Below are 25,544 nucleotides of genomic sequence, written 5' to 3' on the forward strand. Positions count from 1 at the left end.
AAGAAAGCATTATTAACAAAATTCTGTTAATATGAATGAAATATGTGGAAAATTTTTCAGAAAACGTTCCCTTTCACTTGCCTCTGCCTGAGACATGAATTCCCGTCTAAAAAAAATTTTACAAGTACTTTAACTCAGTCTCAAAGTCAGTGTATTTTCTAAATCAGATGATGGTTTGCAATGATATTTTTTAAGGTAAAAGGTCTATTTAAATACTGAAAAATACTTTATATTGTTCAATGCATTTTTAAGTGTCCAAGCACAACACTTTGGTGCATTCCTTTTCTAATTATTTTGCAAGTCTTGATTCGTATATTAAATGCTGTTTGTTGGTTATAATTAATACAAACAACAAAAATGTTTGTTTTTTTACATTTCACACAGCTGTTAAAATGTAGTTGGATAATGGACTGGCTTAAAACTACTTAGACAGGATGGCAAGTTCTCTAATATTGTATACATTATTACAATGCAGTTTTAGGTCTACATGTGCCCTTAAGAAATAAAATGTATCCCTATTATTGTATTTCTCTTATAGTTTATTTAGCAAACAGATTCTGTAAATTGACAAAGCATTTTCACAAACTGAAGCTGCATATTGGAATTAGTGTAACCAAAAGATAGGCTGATGCAAATAATCCAAGTAAGTTTCTGGAATTTTCTAGAATACTATGAATCGGGTGGCCAACAAGTCGATTGCGAAGCCAATTTTGGTTGATCACTTGTGATGTCTTTACTTTGTGTTACACTTGTAACTGAATGCAACGCCTGAACGTAACATGCAGTTATGACTCGACTAATAGAAAAACATGGCCATTTAGCTTGAATATTTGATACTGTCATACGGTAGCTTCTTTTCTTTAGTACGGGTATTAACAATATTATTACTATTTCTCCCATTATTATTAAGGTAATAAAATAAATTCCAAATCTGTCTTTATCTGTAGCTAATTTGAATTATTAACAATATTTATTAATTACTCGTGTTTTTTACGTAGGTAGACATACAGGGTGTTTCAGTACGACGTGCACTCCCGCGATTTAGACTTATAAGATTTTGATAGATTAACAAATATCATTCTTCCATGCTAAATTTTCCTGGCCCACAAAAAAAATCAAATTATGAGCCATACTGTGCATTTTTATAACAACTTTTTCATATTTACGAACACACAGTACCACAACTTAAAATGTATAATGCAATTGATAAAAAAATTAAATTATAAGTTACTAAAAATCTATCTTGAAAGGTTTTTTTTTTTTAGGTACCGCTTACATGGAATGAACTCGTAGCTGCAAATATCAAAAGTTGGGTCTGGAAATTAATTTTTTTATGAGCCATATATCTAAAATTTTCTTTTTAAATCACTTAGAGTTTGAAACATATATTTTGCTTATCTACCCATAGCCCGCAGGAGTGCACCTCGTACTGAAACACAGTGTATAAACATAGTATAAAGTTGGCCACCCCTGCTCTAAATTGTTTTCTGACAGATGGCTTCTAGAAGCTTCTTGTGCAATGTAGTACAAGTGAAAAAATATTGTGTGGTGATGTCAAGTTTGTCAATGTTTTATAATTACCAATTCGGTATGAAAGCAGTTAAATCTTATCACCATATGATGCAATTGTTTGGCAAGAATGTGGTCTTCAAGTCTACAATTAGTTCGGTAAATTTAAAGCCACTCATATGATAAGGCCTACCTGACCATGCAAGAAATGAGCAAGACACTTGGTCATCATCAGTCTACTGTAGTTTATCACTTAACTGCAATTGGAAAGGTCTGCGAGACCACACATGTCAAGATTGATCCAACAGAAGCTATTTGGGAGGTTCTTTCTCACACCTCATATCCAAGATCATAGTCCAGACGTTGTACCATCTGTTGGATGGAAAGCAGTTTGCTGATGAGGTGACAATCACAGTCACAGATTTTATTCAGCAAAAATCCACGACCTGTCCAATTGACGTGTTTGAATGCAGCGGCAACTATTTTCTTGAATAAACTATTTTTTTTTTTGTTTTTGAAATAAATACTGTATTAGAAAATTCCAGAAACTTTTTCATTACCGAATATTATTTCAACCTTTTTAGACTGAGTCATTGTAAAACATGACTGCTATCATAGATTTATATATGTAAAACAGTGTAATAAAAACTTTTATTATATGACTCTTAAAGTGACTGTCTGCATGGCTGCAAATTGTGACTATGACTAAGTTTTACATGTTGATTAGTAAGTGCACACATTTGACATATAACTACAACAAAATTCTAGAAATCTACAAGAGTTTAGAAAAATGAACCAACCAATGATAACTTTGACAACATGTGATTAGGTTATCCTATATATCTTTTGATAAAAAAGAGAAAGGTTCAAATTTTAATGAAGTAATTTTACAGGCATTCATTATTAATAGTTGTTTCAATTGGCATGAGAACAACAAACTTTTTCCTTTCTTATTAGGATCACCAACTATAATCTAATTAGATAAAGCTTAAAAACAAAATTCTTGAAATTTCTGTAGTCGTAGTTAAACTTGCATGTTATTCAGAGATTGTTAATTAATGGGAATGGCAATTGCCTGTGTGGTTGATTGTCTTAAGTGGTGATCACACTTTACACTAATACTCTGTACTGAGAGTACCACCCTGTATTGCAATAATGATCTGTGTACAGTGTGTATAGTTTCAAAACTCAAATATTTAAATTTTACTTACAACATCACTTTCATCATCTGCCATAATTTGACTAACATCTTCATCACTGTCATTCTGTGTTGTCTGTGACAAAATTTCCACTCCCTATTTGTAATTGTTTTTCTCAGTAAACATTTTAAAAATTTATAAAAGTATTAATTTTAATAAAATTTTACCTGTAAATCTCTATTTTTTAAATTTCCCAACCAGAATGCATCTTTACATTTATTAAGTGCTAACATAGCTTTCACTCTATAAACAAATGATTCTAGAGTCCTTTTCATGGTAGGCACTTGTTTAGTAAGGACTACATCTTTTGTTACCTAAAAAATTACATCTTCGTTAACACCAAAAATTAATTTGTAAACAAAAATAAATGACTGTATACCTTGGAATGGCTACACACGTGCTGTAAGAAACGGTTACTCATCTGAAGAGTTTTTAGAAGATTCTGCACTTCGGCACAGTGACTGCGGAAGACTTCGTCCAGTAGAGGCATTCCTTGTTTTAGAAACATGTCCACAAATTGTCTTCCATACTATAGAAGAGTTATTGTTATTCATATAAGAAAGGAATATTATCATATTGTTTAAGAAACCTATATTTACCTTTAATGTACAGGCTATATTTAATTTTCCATCAAATACCTGATAATTAAAATTATATTAAACAAAGAAATTTACTTTGTTAAATGTTAACAAAATAAAGAAAATTACCTTTAGCAGATTTACCAGGACGTGAAATATTCTTACAGCAACCAGCCATTGTTTTAAATTGGATTCTTGATTCTAAATAAATATATGTATTTTAGGGGAATTCTTTTTGAACCAATATAAATTTAGCAAGATAATGACAAGTTTCAAAGTACACTGACTTCTATAATTGTGGCATTTCCCCCCCATTTGTTAAAACATTTTTTGGGACTTCTCTGTCCTATTGTCAGACCCACTGTTGATGGGATGGAGAAGACCCGAAAAATGTTTTAACAAAAAAATTTTAAATTATGAAATCAATTTTTTTCCTAATTTAAATTATAATGTGTATATATTTTATTTTTTAAAGAAATGTGTGTGGAAAATTCCTTTGGAATGTACACATTCCTTTTATTTTATATATAATTTCTTACCTCTTTAGAATTCTTATTCTTTGAAAAATAATCTTTGACATCCTCACAGAGATAATAGTACATCATTTGATAATATACATTAAATGTTGACCTGATTTAATTATTAAAATTTAAATATTAATGTAATTAACAAATTTTATGTCAAAATATTATACTGCTTACTTATTTAAAGTAGGAAAATCTGTAGAGTGTACTTCTTTACTTTCAGATTCCACAAGTTGCGGAATAGCTTTGGTGGATAAAATTTCCAATTCTTTCATTGTATCCGATGTGAATTTAAGATATGTTCTGCAAAAATAGTCTCATTAACTGCCAATTTAAATTTAAAACTAAACAAGTTATATACATACTTTAATAATGTCCTTATATGATCATTTATTTTTGCACTTTTAAATTTTTGTCCCTTTTTCGTATTCCATTCCTTCCTCAGAAATGTTTCTGCTTTGTATGCCAATGTATTCTTTGCATCATCGTCAAGGTGAATAATAATTGTCTCTAGCACTTTAATAAGCATGGTGCTACCTTCTAGAGTGGGGAGATTACTGGAGAATTTTTCTAAATATTGAAATGCATGTCTAAAATAAAACAGAATTTGAAAAAAATATTTTTTTGGAAGGTTAAATAAATTAAATATTTAATCATACTTTGCTGTATCTTGTAATCCCAAACAAGATACACTTATTTCAGTATTTCTAGATGCAAATACTTTCAGAATTTCTTGTAATAGAGTTTTGTTTTTTCCCAAAAAACCATTCCTAGCAAAATATAAAAATTTTCTTAACCGGCTTCCAAATTAATCAAAATATTAATAAAAAATATATATATTGTAAAAATACCAAGAAAGAATTATATGTATAGTTTGTAGGATCAGTTCACTGCAATGTGCAATAATAATTGAAACATCTGTAAACGTCTCCAACCCATCAATTATGCTGTCATTCTTTTCTATGGTATCCTAAAATTATATTTTGAATTAAGTATACAAATAATTGTATTTATAAATCTATATATTTAGTTAAGGTTACCTTAGAGTAATCACAGGTTATCTCAAATAAATCACACATCGCTGGTAATAGTGCAATTACATGTTCTACAATTTCTGTTGGGGTACGTATATTAAGATTAGAAAAGCTACTTTTCTTTTCATTAACTCCCTGTTTAAAATGGAAAGTTTAAAATATATTAATAACTCAATTTAAAAAGTAATTCATTTATTGGCTAAATAATATAAAAAAAATTTATTACATATCTTTGCAAAATCTAGTGCATATATGCAATAAATGCAAATCACATAACATTGTAATGGATTATATTGTCAAAGTTCAAGAGTATGTTCCTGGGATATAAAAATAAATGAAGTAGTGAATCAAGAAAGTGCCCAAGATATATTAGTACTAAAAGTTTCAAGCTACTGTGAAATCACATTTATTGAAATAACTTAATTCTTGCTACATTTTTTGAATCTATTTATGATTGCTATTTTAAACCTATGGTTTCTGTTCCCAAGCAATATTTCTTGTAGAGATAAGTTATTCACATTATGTATTTTGGACTTAGGCACTTCTTGCTTACAAAGATTGTTTTTATGAATTAAAACATATTACTAGTTAATTTTTAGTGTTACAAAAGAAACATCGAAACTCAGATTTTGTAGTATATATATTTGCAAATATGATTTTTCTTTTATAAAGTTTAGTTAAAATTAATTTTTTATTTCAGCCCATTTTATGAAACAGTATAAAAGAATAGTAAGCAGTGAAATATTTTAACAGCAGTTTCATTGAAATCTAATTACATGAGTAGTTACAACTTATGCAGTGTTTCTCTTCCTTTTTCTATTTTTATGAATCATTGCCACATTTAGAGGGTTATCAATATTATCCTCTTCAACTTCCATAACAAAAATATACAGGTATACCTCAACTTACGTTGGTAATTGGTTCCAGGAGAGGCGACGTAAGTCGAAAAACGATGTAAGCCGAATTTACTTGTGTAGTCACGACGTACGTCGTAGTTTCGACTTACATCGTAACTAAACGCCAATAATGAGCACTTAAAGACCGCTAAATAAGACGACAACACAGAAACACAGATGTTTTCATGTTTCGTTTTATACGATTTATGATGATTGTATTAACATTTACTGTAAATGTACATATTTTAATATGATTTTATGTGCTTTTAACGCTTTTCTAGTGATATTACGACTTCAATGTTTATGGCGGACGGATTTAAAGTCGAATAAACTGACTTAAACTTGATTTTTATTTTTCCATATACTTTTTTAACAAACGACATAAAATCGGGAACAACGTAACTCGAGAGGGACGTAAGTCGAGGTATACCTGTACTTATAAACAACCCTACCTGCAATACAATAACACACCAACCACTGCCGTAAATCATCGGGCTATAATTTGGAATAAATAATTATAAATGAATTTGGCAGTAGAGGGAGGTGTTAGGCACCATCTCGTATTAAAATTAATAATTATAATATTTAATTAAATAATTTAGATTAAACTGGAAGAAAAGAATTGGCCCGAAGCAGGACTCAAACTCACAACTTACCGTGCAAATGCGTTACCAGTTATGCTACCCAGACCTTTGATCCGATCTCCTCGTCCAGTATATTTAATGTTAGTCTATAGCCATCATCGGCCGTTGCGGTGCCAACTGGGGGTGCAGATCAGACTGAAGGTCTGGGCAGAGTAACTGGTAAAACATTTGCACAGTAAACGAAAGTTGTGGGTTTGAGTCCTGCTTTTGGTCGATTCTCTTCTTCCAGTTTAATCTAAATTATTTAATTAAATATTATAATTATTAATTTTAATATGAGATGGTGCCTAATGCCTCCCTCCAGTGCCAAATTCATTTATAATTATTTATTCTAAATTATAACCCCATGATTTTCGGCAGTGGTTGGTGTGTTAAAAATATACTTGAAAATTAATAATAACCCATTAGAAAATATAGATGCAGGGGCAGCTTTTTGTATTTTTACATGTACCCAGACATTTTGTCAAAGTTACATGACATGTAGCTCAAATGCTATGGCCAGATCTCACAGGCACTTTCTGAAACAAAAGTGTATGTTTTCATTTTTCTATAAAGTGTTATAGTGAGTTGTAGATACTTTTTTCTTGAAACTGAGTTTACTCAAAGGAGAAAGTGACTTAGGCACTTTCTCCTTTGGTGCTTCAAATGTAAATGTACTGTGCTTGCATGGTTGCACAATGACAATCCCTACTCAGAGCCTCATGCAAGCCTAATTACCAGACATTCTGGATTAACAAGCATCAGATTAGAGGACTTTCATTGTATAATCCCAGTATTTAAAAATTAAAAAATGCCTAATAGATGATCCTATTGCGACATTGGGTTTAATTCACCTTAATCAGCATTTTCATCAAAAATATTATATGCATTTATAATGGAAAAATGCATTATAAATTTATACATTTTAGTCTGCTAGGCCCACAATGGGAATAGCCAGGTGGTGAAAAATAGGGGCCAACATATCTGTACATGAAAATTCATTGGAGTTGCTCATCTGGACTGAATTCTGAGTCACCTGTGTAGTATACTGTCTCAGTCATTTGGCCATCCATAATAAAGATTCTATTATTAAAGTTATTTTAAAATAAATGTTTAGATGAATGGTTTATTTTAAATTATGATTATTATATTATGATAAATGCTGAATAAATCTATATTACCTTAAATATATTTAATAGACTCGAATGTTGAAGTACTTGTGTTAATTTATGATTTAAATCTTCTATTAAAAAGCAAAGTACAGATGGATTAAGTTTAAGATTCTGTAAAAATAATTGATAGAATTATGATTTTTATTCACCAGTATTTAAATTAAAATGAATAAAAAATACCTCTTCAGAATGCAACTCTAAATCATTGTTAATGTCTAAACCATTTTGTAATAAAATGAAAATATCCAAGTCTAATTCTCTATAAAAATAAAATAAGGATAAAATTTAAAATGGAAATTATAATCATCATTAGAATTAAACATTTTTCCAATATATTGAGAAATTTACCTAAAAAATATAGAATATGCAGATGAATTATTCACGTTATCTTTACTTTTATCCTCCGTCTACAGCATTAAATGTTTATAATTAGTAATATATTATAACAAATTCAAAATAAAACAAACAAGAAATTACATTTTCATCCAAATCTTCAATATCCTGTGTTTGAAGATTTTGAGATTTAGTTTCTTGTACTTCATGTTTTTTACCTTTACCTTTTCCTTTCCTTTCAAAAGTGTAACATGGGAATTGCACAATTAATTATTATAAATGTATATGTGCACAACTTTTCATTTAAAACTTACTTTTTAGGAACAGTTTTCTTCTTTTTTATATTTCCAGATGAGAAATTTTTATGGGATAATTCATTGATATCTAGATCAAAATTAGCTTGTACAGGAATATATCCTGGTGTTTCTGAATATTAAAAAACAGCATATTGTGATGACATACACCAAACAAAATAAAAGAAAATGACTAAGAAAAAACTCAGTATATGTTAATTTTTATACTGTGTATAAAAGTAAAAATTATTTTAATATACATTACAAACACTTTCAATGAATAAACTTGTCTTCAACATTGCATGTGTCAGCTCTTCTCATAAGTATCATAAAAGTTTTCTGCATTTATTTCTTAGAAAATTGCATTATTTACTTTTAATAAAAAGTTTTTTTTTTGACATTTTTACACAATGTACTTCATGTAGGACAATACGTGGAGTGTATTGTGTCCTGTGTACATCACCTGATAATATAATAGTTGGCCTCTGCACCCAGTGAGAAAGAGAGCATGAAATAGCTTTTGTATCATAACTATTGGATGCTCCTTATAGCTATTTCTATACAGAAAGTTCTTTCTGTAGTAGAAAGTAGAAAGTTTGTGTCATTTACAGAGATATCTATCACAGTTTATTGCTCCATACATATAATAAGTAATTAAACCAAAAAACATTTTTTGGCACATAGCTTGGAATGTCCAATGTTCTCTATATTGTAGTAAACATGTTTATTTCTACTTTTATATTTCAGCCATTAAATTAATACCAACTGACAAACCTTATATTTGTATAAAATAAAATTATAAAAAATATATTTGCAATTTATTTATAAATAAACAATTATTGTAATAATGCTAATGAAATATTAAACATACCACACAACAGTTTTTGAAGTATATTCTGTAAATTAATGATATCTTTCAGTCTCTTTATTACTTTACTTCTTAAATGAGTATTTGAAGTTGCAGCAAAGGCATTTACTAACTATTAAAAAAAAGCAATTATATTTTTAAAATTAATCTTAATATTATTATATTATAATTAAATTTCTTTAATAATCTTACTTCTCTAAACCAATTTAGACAAAAAAAGGTAGCATCACAGACTGCATGCTTCATTTCTATAGACAATTTAGAAAATTCCTTTAATTCATTTTGATGAGGCAAAGAAACTGGACAACCTAATAATTCTCGCAATGCATTTAGAGTGTGTGAAATCTGACTTTGCTCACAGATTTGAAGTAAACGAAATAATGGTGTTATTATAATTGGGGAAATATTTGAAGCACTAGATAAAAATAAAATATATTAAAGTAATTTCAAAATTTTCATTAATATATTTATATTTTAAAAATTTTCTTACTTATTTTCTTTTTGCTTAGAATTTAAAATGACAGGCATCAGATTCAAAGCAATATTGCTTGTCTCTGTACTTATACCATATCCAAGTTCTAAATTCATATTATTACATCTGTAATATTTTTGAAAATACATTGAGATGTGCATATAGAGAAATTTAATAGAGTTTAGAATAACTTTTTAATCACAAAAAAATGTTAACATATCATACACACACACACACACACACACACACACACACACACACACACAAAATATTACAAAGGTATAAAGAATACATGTTTGTAATCGATGAATACATTATACTGAAATTCAACAAGAAAAAAAGTTGCTGCCTTTGACTGTAATGGGTTATTTAAGTAGCTTGTTGTGCTAGAATTGCATGTTAAGTAGTGATTTTCCTAACAGACCACCCTGAAAAACTACTAGGGTTTTTTTGACTACTGGCTTTGATCTCAGGTCCTCCAGAGTGGTAAGCTGACACCTTAACCACCTCTATTTATTATTATAAAGTTTGATAATTAAAAGTTATTAAAACTGATTATTATACACAATAGAAATTTAATATATAAATAACTTTATGTTTTGCAGTTATTTAATAAATAAGGTTAGATTACAAAATCTTAAATGATAATGTTTACAATATCATACAGCTCTCTATGACAATATATAACATACTGAACACTTACAATGCATTTCAGACTATATGTCTCTCTTCAGTTAGTGTTCAACAAATTGTAAATAATAAAAATATACATTAAAGAGCTGATTTAAAAATGACAATGAGGTGATGTTTAACAAATGTAAATTTTCCAAGAACATCACTTTCTCTACTTTTTCTTTAGCAAATGGGAACAAATGGCACTTTATTTGAACTAGCTGTTCTGACTGATGCCTATACACATTGCCAACTATTATTTACAATTTGTTTTTATATTTTATATAAATTTACAATTACAGAAGAAGGACATATAGTCCGAAATGTCTTTTAAGTGTTCAGTGTGTTATATGTCAGAGAGCTGTATTTGATTGTAAAAATTATTGTTAAAGATTTTGTAATCTAACCTATTCACTGGTGTGATAAGTTCTCATGTATATACATGTATAATTAATGCAGACTTTGAATAAATCATCATCAAGGGCTAAAAGCAATAGATTATATAAAAACTGATAATTTTTAGATAAATTAAATACAGTAGATGGTCGTTTATCCAAATCAATTGGGGACTGGGGTTGTTCGGATAACTGATTATGTATGAAAAAATATATTAATCTATCTGATGTTGAAATTTTTCTCCATTGCAGGTCGCTTCGTGTTGATTTTCGCAGATTTTAAGCCTAACGAAAATTTTTATAATAATAATCGAGGCTATTGTATCGTTAAAAATTATTTCTTTATTTTGTACAAACAAAATAAATATATTGAAAAATAAAAAAACAAAAAAATTATACGTTAGAAGTTAATCTAGTATCAAAAACATTCGATTCAGCACGACACAGTCCGACTGGAGAGCTTTCGGATTAATGATGCTCTACTGTATTTGCAATTATGTACGAATTGAAATTTAAAGTATAAGAATAGAATTGATGAAAATTGAAGATATTTGACTCAGAGCAATGGATTTAACTTTGATTTCTAAGCTCATTAAAAATTTAAATAAAATAAAAATTATATGCTGAAAACTGAAATTTAAATAATAAATAACTTTAACAAATAACATTGTCATTAAGACAAGACCATTTGTATCAAGAATAAATAACATTTATAGTTGAATTTGTAATGTTGTCACTTTTATTTTATACTAATTGTTAAATACAGTAAAGAAATTTTATAATGTATCTATTGTAACATTTTAAATCATAGCTAATTATTAAAAGAAAATTTATGTAAAACTAACTTTAAATCTCAATGCCAGATTTTATCAATAAAAAATTATACATGCATATAAAATAAATACTTAGTAAGTATTTTTGGAATTTCAAATGATACAATTTTTAGAGCATTATAGATTACATTTATGATATAAAATTAACAGTTAAGAGGAACATTTGTTTCATTTAAGAAATATAAAATTTCAGTGTCATTACTATTAAATATATAATAGAAGTCAAATAAAATTAATTTTCTTTTTAAAAGTCTGTTCTCATTTCCAGTTTAACAGTATGTACTAAAACGTTATCTGTATTATCGCATGCAGATAATCTTTAGTATAAAATAATAAATTCTAGAAAATAATTTGTATCAAACTATATCTGTTTATTTACCAAAATTATAAACTAATAACAAAAAAAAATTTTTTACATTGTCATTCAATTAATAGTAATGACAATTATAATATATGCAGAAATGACTTTATAATTATATAACAATGTATTATCCTTTTTCTTTTTTATATTTTACTTACTCTAATGGAACATCTTCTAAATCAACTGTATATTTTTCATAGAAATCAGAAGTGATACATTTACTAATCCAATGCTAAAAATAAAACTCAAAATGTAATTTTATCTAAATTTTTTAATGATACTTACACACCACACATTCTTTACCTTTATTCGATTATCCAATTCACCCTTTTGTATAATTCTGGATAATTCATCACAAAACAAAGCAAATGCCTCTGGTGATTTATATGTACTTTTTTGCACTAATTCTAACAAATTAATGGCTTGTTTTTGTTTTCCAGTTGTAAAAGTTGAATCACTATCCACTACATCTGTACTACTACTGCTAGATACTTCATTACTTTATGAGAAAAATAAAATAATATCCAATTTTTGATTTAAATTTTTTTAAATATAATTTATTTTATATAATGAAACTAATAAAATCTGTAAAAATAAAATACATTAAAGTTTACAAGACTGCACTGATTGATCTCTTGTTAATTATGTGTGTTTTTATTATGCATACCAGGTTGTTCAATAAGTTTTGTCGTTCGATAAAAAAAACACAATTTTATGGTTTGAAATACATTTTATTATTCAATATAATTTCCCTGAACTTCAATACACTTGTTCCAGTGATCTTCTAATTTATGGATTCCATCCCTGAAGTGAGAATCCGGAAGACTGTCGAAATACGCTTCCACGGCTGCTATTACCTCTTCGTTCGATGAAAATCGTTTCCCACGCATGAATTTTTTAAGATGTGAGAACAGCCAGAAGTCAGAGGGAGCTAAATCTGGCGAATAGGGAGGATGTTGCAACAATTCGTATTTTAATTCGCTGATTTTCGCAATGGTTTTTTGAGCTGTATGAGAGGGTGCGTTATCTTGATGAAAAATGATTTTTTTCTTCTGTAAACCAGGTCTTTTCTCATGAATTTTTACATCCAGCTGGTCCAAAAGATTACAATAATAGTCTGAGTTGATTGTTTTACCAGTTTGGAGATAATCCACGAACAAAATTCCTTTTGCATCCCAAAAAACTGATGCTAACACCTTCTTGGCCGATTTCTGGACCCTAACTCGCTTCGGAGCCGAAGTACCGGGTTCACACCACTCCTTAGTCTCTTGTTTTAATTCAGGATCATGGTGGTAGACCCAAGTCTCATCCATAGTAATGAAACGACGCACAAAATCCTTTTTATTTTTTCTAAAACGCTCCAAATGTTGCTGAGAAAGTTGCATTCGAATGTGTTTTTGCTCCATAGTTAGCGAATGCGGCACCCATTGTGCACACAGCTTTCTGTAACCCATCAGCCAAAATATTGCTCACACTGCCTAATGAGATCCCTAGGGCTTCTACTAAATCTCTCTCAGTTAATCGACGATCTTCCAAAACCATATGCTGTATTTTTGCTACGATTTCTGGTGTTGATGCACTTTTTGGACGTCCTTCACATGGATCGTCTTCAAGACTTGTACGGCCACGTTTAAATTCAGCAACCCATCTTTCTACTGTTCTAATTGAAGGTGAAGAGTCCTTATACACTTTTACCAAACGTTCATGAATTTGTTTTGGTGCTACACCTTCCAAAAATAAGAATTTTATCACTGCACAATATTCAATTTTTTCCATTGTAAAAAAATACACTGACACGTCAACTTTGAACAGCTGCAAATATAGAAATGAGTTGACAGATCTGCATGAAACTTCACACGTGTTTATAAAAAAGTAGTACTATTTTTAGAGTAATAAAACGACAAACCTAATAGCGCCATCTCCTATTGAACAACAAAACTTATTGAATAACCTGGTATCATACCACACTATATACCAAGTGATCTAAAAGTCCTTTGACATAACAGCCATTTGTAGTACCAAGAATGTAAAATTTTCTTTGTTTTTATGCAACAACAAACTGGGTTATTTTCCTTTAATTTAGTATGTGGTTTTGTTTTGCTTATGTATTTATTTACAAATGGGTTTTATTTCAAAGGACTTCTGAATCACCTGGTATACACACACTTTCAATCTACTTAGATTTTAGATATTTCAAAATTCAACTTTTCTATCTTTCGTTGCAAATAGAATAGTTTTTCCATCATTAAAATTTAATGATGGAAAAACTATTTCTATTTGCACTATTTCTAGAAACTGTTTAAAAATTAAATATTTTTTACCATTTAAATAAAGGTTATTTAAATTTATTTATTGACTAATTCTAATATTTTTATATATTGTAAGTTTAAATAATATTAATTTTCTGAAATATTTTGTTACAATAAAGAATAATTAATTACTATTAAAAACTTTAATTAAACAGCAGAGAAAATAATTGTTCTTACGAAGAAACTGTCATTGCTTTAACACACATTAGAGCTCCAATTATTCCCATTCTTCTATATCTGTGTAGGTCAATATTAAAACATGTTTTCAAATAATTACAATCTCAAATTGCTTTATAAAAATTTTATTTAATATACATGTACAATTAGATTTTATATAATTCTATTTTATACTCACTTGGAATTATTATTTGATAATTGTTTTCTAATGACAATATGTAAATCATCCTAAAATTTTTGGAGGAAAAATTTAATTAATACATACATTTTTAGATAAAGATAATTATAGTAGTTAGATTCTTGAAAAAAGAAAAAATTAGATTCGGTTAAATTAAACCTTAAGTTAGATAAGATTTATATTTATTATATTTCTCACAAGAGCAATGTTTCTATTATTTCAATTATATTAGTTATATATTAAAGCCTGAATTATCTTGATTTATATTTTATAATTATAATTTTAACTAATTTAAAGTTTTTTCTGTATTTTGATTGGAAACTAGGACAAATATTTTTGTATATTAACAAGATAAGTGAATCGATTTTTCCGTTTGATGGCGAGATTATTATTAATCAAATTGGAGACAAGTCTGCCCAAGAGGGACCACCATTTATTTTGCGTTTCAGACTAAAAACATACACATATGGCGACAGGCCTTCCTTTTTAGGCTTCATGTCGCCAGTAGTAAAAAAGTCCTTTAAAGAAAACACAAACATCCAGTTAAAACTAAAGGAGTCGGTGACATACAGACGTCTCTCTTCAACCATCCAGCCAGTGGGTGTTTCCACTTTTTATCTGCTGGAACTGGCGCTGGGAAATGCAAATTTTGAAGCTGCTTCCTGGCGACGGTACTTTAAAATTTCTTTTTGATTAATTGAAAATTTGATTAATAATAATCTCGCCATCGGACGGAAAAATCGACAAAAACAAATTTTAAAGTACCGTCGCCAGGGTGCAGCTTCAAAATTTGCATTTACCAGCGCCAGTTCCAGCAGATAAAAAGTGGAAACACCCACTGGCCGGATGGTTAAAGAGAGACGTCTGTATGTCACCGACTCCTTTAGTTTTAACTGGATGTTTGTGTTTTCTTTAAAGGACTTTTTTACTACTGGCGACATGAAGCCTAAAAAGGAAGGCCTGTCGCCATATGTGTATGTTTTTAGTCTGAAACGCAAAATAAATGGTGGTCCCTCTTGGGCAAACTTGTCTCCAATTTGATTAAAGATAAGTGAAATTAATTAATAATTAGGAAAATTTAAAAAATGCAAACAGAAGGGATGCATTTTACAGAAAAACTTTAATTATAGCATGTAAATACGATTAATAATAAAGTAATAATAATTACAATGTGGTATATAAGTAAGTAATTACAATATTGTTAAATCAGAGATACAGAAGGAGATAAAAATGGCAACAGTGGAAAGTTTTTTAAATTGTTGAAAGTGCATCAGGTAAGCCGAATGTTGCCTGGGCAAAAAATAAAAACAAACATTAAGATTATTTCATACTTCTAATCCTTCTATTATATTATAGTATTTGATTTATATAACTATAAAGATTATCTTATGTAAGAATTTATCACACCAAGCAAACAATCTAACACATTTTAAAAATTCTTTAAAATGTGTTAGATTGGTCACTTGGTGTGATAAACCCTTATGTATGATAATTTTTGTAGTTATATAAATCAAATACTATAATATAACAAACATTAAATGAAACAAAAACCATATAAAAAGTTTGCTTATTTCAGCCTACCATTGTCACATTTATTGCGATACTTGAATAGTACAAAATGCCACAATTTCATTGGTCAAGTAGACACAATTGAAAAAATATGATATCTTAAATTTTTTTAAATGTTAACTCTAAGAAACTGCACCATTTACAGCCAAATATCAAATGGTAATGTGCCAACAAATCAAATTTCACAAAAATGGATCAAATATTTAAACTCAGCACCCTCAAAAATCACCTAAACTATTTTGTGTTTGCAGGTAACTGTGTATTTCCTATTTGAATGCCATCATACCGCTGGTCTGATAGAAAGAAGAGACTGTTGTGGAAGGGGGTTGAAGTAATTCTATCAAAAGTAGTAGTTGTCCTCCTCTTGGAAGAGAAGATGGTCAACAACTACTAATTAATACTGGTTTACTATTAACATTTGAAAAGTGATCTGTGTTGGATAGGTTGTGATGGCCCCACATGTGATGAAAGTTGCTAACCTTAACGAAAGACTTGGCATAAGATTTGTTTAAATAAAAAAAAAACTGGTAAAACCAAGTGTATTCATTTAATTGTAATTGTAACCCGAAAAAAACATATATTGGTGAAACAAAATGAAAATTAAAAATAAGATTAAGTGAACATATTTGAGCAATTAGAGGAAAATATGCAAATTCAGCAGTGGCTGAACACTATACTCAGAAAGTTGCGAAATTGATTTGAATACCGTAAAAATAAGGAAAAAAAGAGGAAAATAATTATAAAAGACAATTATACGAACACATTAATATAATTAAACAAACAGATAGAATAAATAACAATACTGGAAGAGAGATACACCAATCATGGAGAGGAATCATTGATGGAATCATTGAATGCCATCATACCGCTTTTATTCGTCTCCCTCTCTCTTCGAGAGGGAGACGAATAAAAGGAAGGATTGGTTGAAAGAAAACAATCAATGACTTAAGTTTTTGGTGTAAGTTTTAAACCAAAAAAATTTACTTTAATTTATTTATTTATGTTATAAAAAACAGGAATATGTATGGAATTATTTGATTAATATTGATTTTGAATATGCTCAGAATTAGGAATGTGTTTAAAAACCCAGAATTCATAAGAATTTTATTGTATTATTGTCGGGAATTTTATGTTTATTTATGATTGTAACAAAATTTAATTTAATTGTACAAAATTTGTCTTTTAAATGCTTTCTGATGAGGGACAAACAGGTCCAAAACACAATGTTAAAGTAAATGTGTTCAGGCAATTTAAATAAACGATATTATTTCTGATCTGTAAGACCTAATTGCTGCATCCATAAATCCAGTATAATAAGTCCTGTTAATTGATAAAGTACTAGTAGATGAGATAAGTTTAAATTAAGATAAGGACATGAAGACATATTAACTATATGAACATAACTTCATAGCAATTGGTCAAACAGCCTAGGCATGCATAGTGAACAAACAAACATCCTCATTTATATATATAGATATACCAAATAGTACTCACTCACTAAGAATAAATTCAAAAATAGTTGAGTTGGAGTTAAAGAAGTCTGCAGGAAAACTATTATTAATTTTGAAGAAAAGGTAAATTTAACTTTAATAGGATTATTAATTTTTACAGACTAGTTTTATAAATATGAAAGTTTTCCAACATGAAATAAGTTATAACTTTACGTACATAGAAAACAAAGAATAACAAAATAAAAAATATCTTGATTATAGTACACAATAAATACTAAAGAAAAAATTCTAATTCTAAGAATTTTGAAAGTAATCATGATATTGCTATAATAAATTATGCTCTTATTTTTTTATGGAATAAGAGCTAATAATCTCATGTTGAATATGAAGATATAAAATGGAAGATAGTCATAGTAGTATCAATTAAATTTATGAAAGCAGTATAGAAATATACAAAGATTAAGTCATATAATATATTCAATTTTTCTACTAACTAAAGATCATAGATTGTCAAAGAAAAGTTTTATTAAATTTGCTGTTTTAAAAAATTTTGGAAATATAGTCAACATTGTATTTGGATTTTATTCATTAGAAATATATATGAATATGACAGTCCCCAGAAGCATATTATTGTAATAATGTAGAACTTTATGAATTGTTTTTAAAAACAATGTAGTATCTGAACATTACACAAATTAGAAAATATCAGCAGTAACAACAAAAATTAACATAAAATTTGTCAAATGGATAAAAATATTTGGAGGAAAGTAGTATATCATGATTAAAAAGCTACACAATATATTATGATTTTCAAAAACAAAATGATTGCTTACTTGCAGTCTAAGAAAAATAAATTAATGATGATAAAGTTTTTGACTAACAAGCTATCTTCAGTCATCAAGAACTTGAATAATTTTAAACTTTGAAAATTTAAAGTTTGATTGAGCACCATCATCATAGGAACAGAGGTCATATGAAGTAGGGCAGCAATTCTCAACCTTCTTAGCTCTACGACCCCTCAAATAGTAAATATAAATAAAATTAATATTTTGCGACCCCCATCCAAAGGAATAATAACAGTAAGCCTTACTATTACAAATTGAATTTTGACTGTAATTATAAATGTAAATTTTTTAAAATACTATATAAATCACATTGCACTAATTTTATACATTAAGAAAATACCGACAGTGTAATACAACTATTTCTATTATTTTATGTTGCTGCGTTTATAATGACTGGTATGAACATGCCTGTATGACGTGTACATACATGAGCAATTTGCAAATTCCAACTTGATGTGTATGTATGTGCCTTTGTAATTTGATCCACGTATGGAGAAAATTTTAAATGAAAAACAAATGCAACCATCACATTAATTTCTTTTCTTTACATGTGTACTTATTGTAAGTAAAACATTTATAAGTTTATAATAAATGATTTTTTCTCATAAAATGATTTCATTATTGTCTCGCAATCCCCTCCTTTAATATCACCGCGACCCCCAGGTTGAGAAATGCTGGTGTAGGGTATCAATCTGTATAATCAAAACTAAACTCCCATATACAGAAATCAGATGTCACATTTTACTGATTCAAGCTATCCTCATGCTTCAGATAGTGACACAGAATCACACATGTTAATTACTCTGTGATAAGCTCCTTTTGGAGATCAACAATTTTTCTGCTGTTGTTATGACTTGTTAGCCAAAAACAGCATCTTTAATTTAGGTTTCCATAAATTGCATTTGAAAAATTTATTTTATTTATTTATGTAACCAGTAAGGAGTTTGAGTTATTGTGTTATGCATTCTCATATAGTGATACTCAAATATTCTCTTAATTCATGAATCTAAACCTTAAAATTTTTTAAAATTATGTTTCTTTTTTAGAATTTTTTAAACTTAATTTTCTATTTTATTATTCATTTAATTATTGTAGTTGAAGTCATCCAATTTTTGCAACCAATAAATTGCATTCACTATTTTTCTACTTAAAATGTTTATTTAAAAAATTAAAATTTCTTTAAAATATATTATTTTTCTTAATTAAAATATAGTTATATCATAAACAACAAATGTCAAAGTTCATATAAGTTTCAAATAAGAGAATGTAGCATTCTTTAGTAGAACATTATTTAATTTTAATTCAATTAAGGTTATTTAAATAAATAATTTGCCATTTCAGATTTCATATTACATTAAAAAAATAAACATTTATGAAATGAGTAATCAATAAAATTATTATGTAAGTCATTCTTACTTGAAGAAACATTCCATCTTGATTTCCTTGATAAGCTAATATACTAAGTATCGTGTAAACTTTTCTTATTTGTTGCAATGTGAGATTACATAGATAATCCAAAACACTCTATTAAAATGAAAAATTGGTAATTAATTTTAAATTGATATTATCAATCAAAGAAAGAAAGAATGTTTCATAAATACTTTTATAAAACACCCAAATGATGACATATCTTCAGTATATTCTTTAACTAGATATACAAGTGTGTCAAGTGAAACATTAATTTCATTAGCCGTTCCACTGCCAACATGACTGACTAAATTGCCAATGACTTCCTGAAAATTTATAAGAAATTCGTACTAAGAATTTAGTTCACTTTAAATTTATGACTTTTATATTATCTTACCTGTTTGCAATACATATCAAAAGAAATAAAAGCTTTTTGATACAAAGAAGATCCAAACTGAGATACAGTTATATCATTACTTCTTATAAATGTCTCTGCAAGAATTAATAATGATCCAAGATATTCTCTAACAGCCTAAATAATAAGAAAAAATATATATAAATGTAACAAAATAATCTGTAACTTTAATAATAAAAAAAAAGTAAAGAAAATACTCACAGAAGTATAGACAAAGGATGCATCTAATAAGGCTTCAGTAAAAAGACCAGCTCTAATTTTGTTTCTCATTAAACTTTCAATAGGCTTTCTATGAATTGCTAATGAATGCAATACCAAAAGCACTAAAAAATCTAAAACCTTATAAAATGCAAATCAAATAAGTAACTATAATATACTTTGGTTTTTAGTAGAAAATACATTTTACCTTATATTTTTCTGTTTCATTTAAATTGTTAATTACCTAAAGAAATTTAAAATAATCATTTCAATGAAATAACTCTAATACTTTATTTACAATCTTACTTTTATCCATGCATCGCTAATAAACTTCTGAAATCGGAGTGAAGAACGAATTGCATCCAAGAGTACAAAGTCCAAACTTGAAAAATTTATATGTTTTTAAAATAAAATATTTATTTTCTAATTCAAGACTTTAGAATATATACCTTGATCGTGATTTTGAAAATGATGACAATATTGGTTGAAGACTTGCAAAATCTAGATTATGGCGCAATTCTGATATGGTCTATATTAAATTAAGTGAATATGAATTTAAACTATTATAATACTAATTAACTTGTAGTATAAAATATTTACATCTGCAGCATCTTGAGCATCAATGCTTTGTAAAATAAACTTTGTAATTATTGGAAGATCTTGAATATCAGCTGATGGAAGAGTTTTGATAACTACTTGTCTAATCTTTAAAAGAAAAATAAACTTTTAAACACAATTTTTTAAATAATATCTTAAGAATAATTAAAGTAATTTCTAAGTTATTTTATGTGTAAATTGCATTAAAACTCCTAACTTAATAATTACTATACAGTTTATTACACAGTTTTACTCTAGTTCCAATAATTTAATTGTACAAATATTAAATTTAATTTAGCTCTTTGCAAACAATTTTTTAATAAACAAAATGCTGAAAAATATTAAGTTAAAAATGATATCAGATTAAAAATTTTGGAATCCTTTTAATAACAAATTATAAAGTTGACTATTAGACAACTAGTGATATAATATTACATCCCTAGTTTAATATTTAATAAATTTTTAATATATTCAAAAAATAGCAATTATAATTTTAATAAGTTTTCAGATATCCTGGAATACTCATTTTTCCATTGACCAAATTCTCAGTTATGAAATATTTCTCGTTCCTGGTAATTATATTAACTAGGTATTTTCTAGGAAAATGAAACTGAGCTCTGTGGCATAGATTTTTCTATTTTGGCTTGATACAAAAACACAGATATGGTGATAGGCTTCTAATGTTCTGTCGAAAGCAGTTTAAAACCTGTAGGCATAGAGGGGATGTGCATGTCCATTGTCATAGCTGACAAAACGTGAATTGTTTAAGACACCCCTCTGTAGTCAGCAGTCTACTGACTCCAGAGCCCGGTTAAAACATGCACATGTGTATCTTGCAGCTGCATGTGTCGTTTTCAAAAGGTAATTTTGACACATTGTGCATGTTAAATGCCCATTGTAAAGATCAAAATAAAAAGTTGTCATAGAGATCAATGTAATTAATGGCATACATAGTTGCTTTCAAATCATATATATATATGTATGTTACTGTGAAAGACCAAAATTTTGGTCTTTCACAGTAACATATATGTCAATAAAAGACCAAATATTTGGTTATATTATTATACATTCGAACAATCACCAGTGTATGTCAACAAGCACAGATAAGCTTTGGTGGAGGTCGAAACGACACCTGAGACAGAGCCAATGTCGACAGAGAGGCGACAATCTGTTGCCAAATCCTTTGTGGGTAGCTGAAGGTAGGACAAGGTCTTATCTCTTTTCCTGGCAATGGTTTGGTGGAAACCGCCCACTTAGTCACTGGATGGCATTTTTGTTCTTTTGATCCCGTGAGGCAGGATTGGTTTGTCAGCTTTATATCCATAATCAATTTGTAATTTATAAAGAAAAGTTACTTTCCATAGATGCGATTTCTTCTCAAGAAATATCGCTGAGAGAAGCAGCTGCAGCTAATTCAAAAAGTGGAAGGCAAGGCTATACATGCTGTCATTGCAAAAAGAAGTGTTCCACGAATAAATGCAGTTGTAAAAGCAAGAAACTCTTGTGCAGTTCAAAGTGCCATAACAGTTTAAGTTGTTGCAATAAATAAGATTGTATAATGTTAATCACATAATTTATGTGCAAGTTTATTTTCTTTAATGATTTAGAATGTACTGTTCGTTTTTTAGGTTTGACAGTTTATTTACATGTGCTGTTACTTAAGCTTTCTCCTATTTTAACATATTAAAAAGTTGCATTTTTGTCTTAATGTAATAAAAATATTTTTATTCAACATTCATCATCAATGCATGCTGAATGTCGACATTTGCCGGTGTAAGTGAGAAATAATGATATTCGGCAAATATTTCATACATACACAAGACGACTGTGTGAATGCTGGCATTCAGTGAAGAATGTCAACATTCGCCAGATATCGGTCATTCACAGTAACGTATATATCAAATAAACACAAAAGTTCCCTACACAAATTATAGAACAAAACCATTTCTGATAAAATTAAACTCTTATATTTTCAAACTGCCTTTTATAAATATTATATAATTTTCATTTTTTAAAACACAATAACTATGAACAAATTAAACTATATTTTTTGACAGTGTATTTTGAATTTTAAGTAAATATACTTGTTATTTAAAATAATTTCTACTTTCTACATTATTTCATTTTTAGAAGTTTTATGATTTTTAGGAAACAAGTGCTTAGCATTAACAAAATCTGATGATGCACTTGTGTGATTACAGTGATCGAGTAAAGATAATGATGCTTTTTAGGAGAAATTAAAATTAGAGATGTAACTGATACTAATATATCCGAAAAAAGATTGGATTATTGGTTTGTAAAATGAATTAATTCGTTTTTTAATAAACATCCTTCACATTGTATGCTATGGTAGGCATTCAGACACAGGCTTATGCAAACTAACAATTGCCTATGCCTCAGATCTGAAAGGAGGAAATAAATCAATTTGTAAACTTTTATTTTTTATTTAAATTTAAATGATTAGTGAACAAAGCGAATGTTCTTTAAACTAATAAACTTTCAGGCTTTCACTTATTACAAATAATTGTAGAGTATGGATAGGAGCAGGTATCTATCAGTGTCAGATTGAATTGTATCAGCATAACTCAGTATATCATCTCTAATTAAACTATTACAATATAAAAGTAATATAAAATAATTTATAGAATTATGTAGGGCTGTTTATGGTATATATTAAAACAATGAAATAAGAATTATATTTTTTCATTTTCTATTGTCAGAGCATACTCTGCATCTCACTCATTTTGTTTTTTCTTTCCACACTAAATTACCAGTACTTCTACATATGTTGCTAGCATCTTCACCACAACAATCTTCCAAAAAAAAAAAAAAAAAATTCATTTTCAAAACTTTCATCATCATCACAATTGAATAAAAAACTAGTCTTTATCACAAAAAATTCATCTGAATCATCCAGGAATCCACTCATATCTTATCCATCAATTTTCAAGAATGTAAAAAATACTTTTTTTAACTATCAATATCAGCCATAAGTCATATATACAAAACCTAAAGATTAAAATAATAAAAAATTACAAGGCTGTTCCTAAGTACTACAAAAGTTTTAATGATCACTAATGAACAATAACAAAATAATAAGCATTTGAATTCAAAACAGTAAAGGAAGCACTTGTGCAATATGCCTATCATACAATCACTAGGCAGAACATACAATTGCAGTATTAACAGTTAACATGTTAATTATGCTTCCAACAATCAAATTAATCTGTTTCATCTGTTTCAAAAAAAAACTAAAAAACTAAAAGAATACAAGCTAAGTAAATGTGAAAAATTGCCAAAATTCATTAAGTTATAACTAGATTAATTAAGTGATTAATGATGAAAAAATTTGAGTTAAAAAACACTTGTCCAAAGCATGATTTGAATCTAATCCATATTATGAGAATATAAATTATGTTCAAATTCAATAAATCCTCCATAACAAAACTAATATCTTATTACAATGTCATCTGGCCAACTAACTTGACAAAATCAATTGGGGAAAAATCCAAAGTTTCTTTGAAATCTATGACTATTTCATTGATTATATGAATAAAGCATTTTATAAGGTATTAAAGTTTATTTTCTGTAGATTTAACAATGTGCACCTACATCTGTAAGAACCTTTGTTTCATATAATTTTGATCAATGTTGTTTCTTGTGTAAAAAATTTTCTTAGAGTACAATCAATGTCAATTTATTAAAACTTACCTCTGCTGTTTCTTCTGGTTTAATGTTAAGATTACCCAAAGTATCCAAAATAGTAACATTCAGTTCTCTTGTTTCTGTCAACAAAGCACTAAAAAAATATATTTAAAAGAATTTTTATAGTTACAAATAATTTTGATATTACAGTGGTGCCTCGTATAATGTACGCCTCAAATAACAGACACTGCAAACAATTGACTTTCTGTTTGGCCGTTACGTGACTCGAGCAATGGACTGGCTGCGAACAATGGACTTTCTGTTTGGCAGTTACGTGAGGCGATCAACGGACTTTCTGCAATCAAGTGCGAATGATTTTTCCACTCTTTTGCTGTTGCCATTGACAATCTACTATTTTTGATGTTTTCCCCTTCTTGGCTTCCCAGAATAGCCTCTTGATATAAGTATTTTGGAAAACAGGTGTTGAAGAAGAGATAGAAACAGACCACGTTGGAAACGTTTTTCAAGAAGCCAGCTGCCAAAAAACAAAGGATGGAACAAGAGGAGTTGACCCTGCAAGCCCCGGTAGCCTCTCCTGAATCTGACTCCAATTAAAAAACAATAAAAAGAGACCCACTGCAATGTGTAAAAAGTGTGTGTTTGTATGAATGTGTGAAGAAAGTGTTCCTTCACCTCCTCCTCACAACATCTGACTACCCAGCATAATTGGTGACTGCTCCATTTTCATTTTTTTTTAAATGGTACAGTATGGTTATTTTATGCTGCGGAACGAATTAGATGTTTTACATGTATTTCTATGGGAAAATGCATTTCGTATAATGGACTTTTCACTTAATGGACGTGCACCTGAAACGGATTAAGTACGTTATATGAGGCACCACTGTACTATAATTATTCAATTATTATATAATCAAGTTAAAAACTGATTCTAAGATAAAATATATATATATGATTTAAATTTGATATTTTC

At 28.4% G+C, this 25,544-nt stretch overlaps 1 protein-coding gene across 1 annotated transcript in view; it reads right to left on the reverse strand.

The window, feature by feature from the left end:
• Nucleotides 1-25,544, reverse strand: part of LOC136984076 (Fanconi anemia group D2 protein) — a 45,930-nt gene that overhangs the window by 1,079 nt on the left and 19,307 nt on the right. The window contains exons 10-41 of the mRNA XM_067281002.1: nt 24,620-24,707; nt 20,912-21,016; nt 20,761-20,840; nt 20,618-20,693; nt 20,520-20,555; nt 20,315-20,452; nt 20,096-20,230; nt 19,893-20,024; nt 19,708-19,815; nt 14,427-14,476; nt 14,249-14,308; nt 12,066-12,261; nt 11,921-11,994; nt 9,520-9,627; nt 9,222-9,444; nt 9,033-9,141; nt 8,183-8,294; nt 8,013-8,103; nt 7,884-7,942; nt 7,716-7,794; nt 7,545-7,646; nt 4,851-4,979; nt 4,662-4,780; nt 4,470-4,580; nt 4,176-4,400; nt 3,988-4,113; nt 3,826-3,916; nt 3,416-3,487; nt 3,308-3,346; nt 3,088-3,237; nt 2,876-3,022; nt 2,721-2,804 (exon numbers count right to left, since the gene is read on the reverse strand). Of these exons, the coding sequence (XP_067137103.1) occupies nt 2,721-2,804; nt 2,876-3,022; nt 3,088-3,237; nt 3,308-3,346; nt 3,416-3,487; nt 3,826-3,916; nt 3,988-4,113; nt 4,176-4,400; nt 4,470-4,580; nt 4,662-4,780; nt 4,851-4,979; nt 7,545-7,646; nt 7,716-7,794; nt 7,884-7,942; nt 8,013-8,103; nt 8,183-8,294; nt 9,033-9,141; nt 9,222-9,444; nt 9,520-9,627; nt 11,921-11,994; nt 12,066-12,261; nt 14,249-14,308; nt 14,427-14,476; nt 19,708-19,815; nt 19,893-20,024; nt 20,096-20,230; nt 20,315-20,452; nt 20,520-20,555; nt 20,618-20,693; nt 20,761-20,840; nt 20,912-21,016; nt 24,620-24,707 (3,454 nt within the window). The remainder of the gene's footprint in view (nt 1-2,720; nt 2,805-2,875; nt 3,023-3,087; nt 3,238-3,307; nt 3,347-3,415; nt 3,488-3,825; nt 3,917-3,987; nt 4,114-4,175; nt 4,401-4,469; nt 4,581-4,661; nt 4,781-4,850; nt 4,980-7,544; nt 7,647-7,715; nt 7,795-7,883; nt 7,943-8,012; nt 8,104-8,182; nt 8,295-9,032; nt 9,142-9,221; nt 9,445-9,519; nt 9,628-11,920; nt 11,995-12,065; nt 12,262-14,248; nt 14,309-14,426; nt 14,477-19,707; nt 19,816-19,892; nt 20,025-20,095; nt 20,231-20,314; nt 20,453-20,519; nt 20,556-20,617; nt 20,694-20,760; nt 20,841-20,911; nt 21,017-24,619; nt 24,708-25,544) is intronic.

This window comes from Centruroides vittatus, unplaced genomic scaffold (assembly GCF_030686945.1).
Source record: "Centruroides vittatus isolate TY-2023 unplaced genomic scaffold, ASM3068694v2 contig_900, whole genome shotgun sequence".
In the NCBI taxonomy this organism is placed as follows: domain Eukaryota; kingdom Metazoa; phylum Arthropoda; class Arachnida; order Scorpiones; family Buthidae; genus Centruroides; species Centruroides vittatus.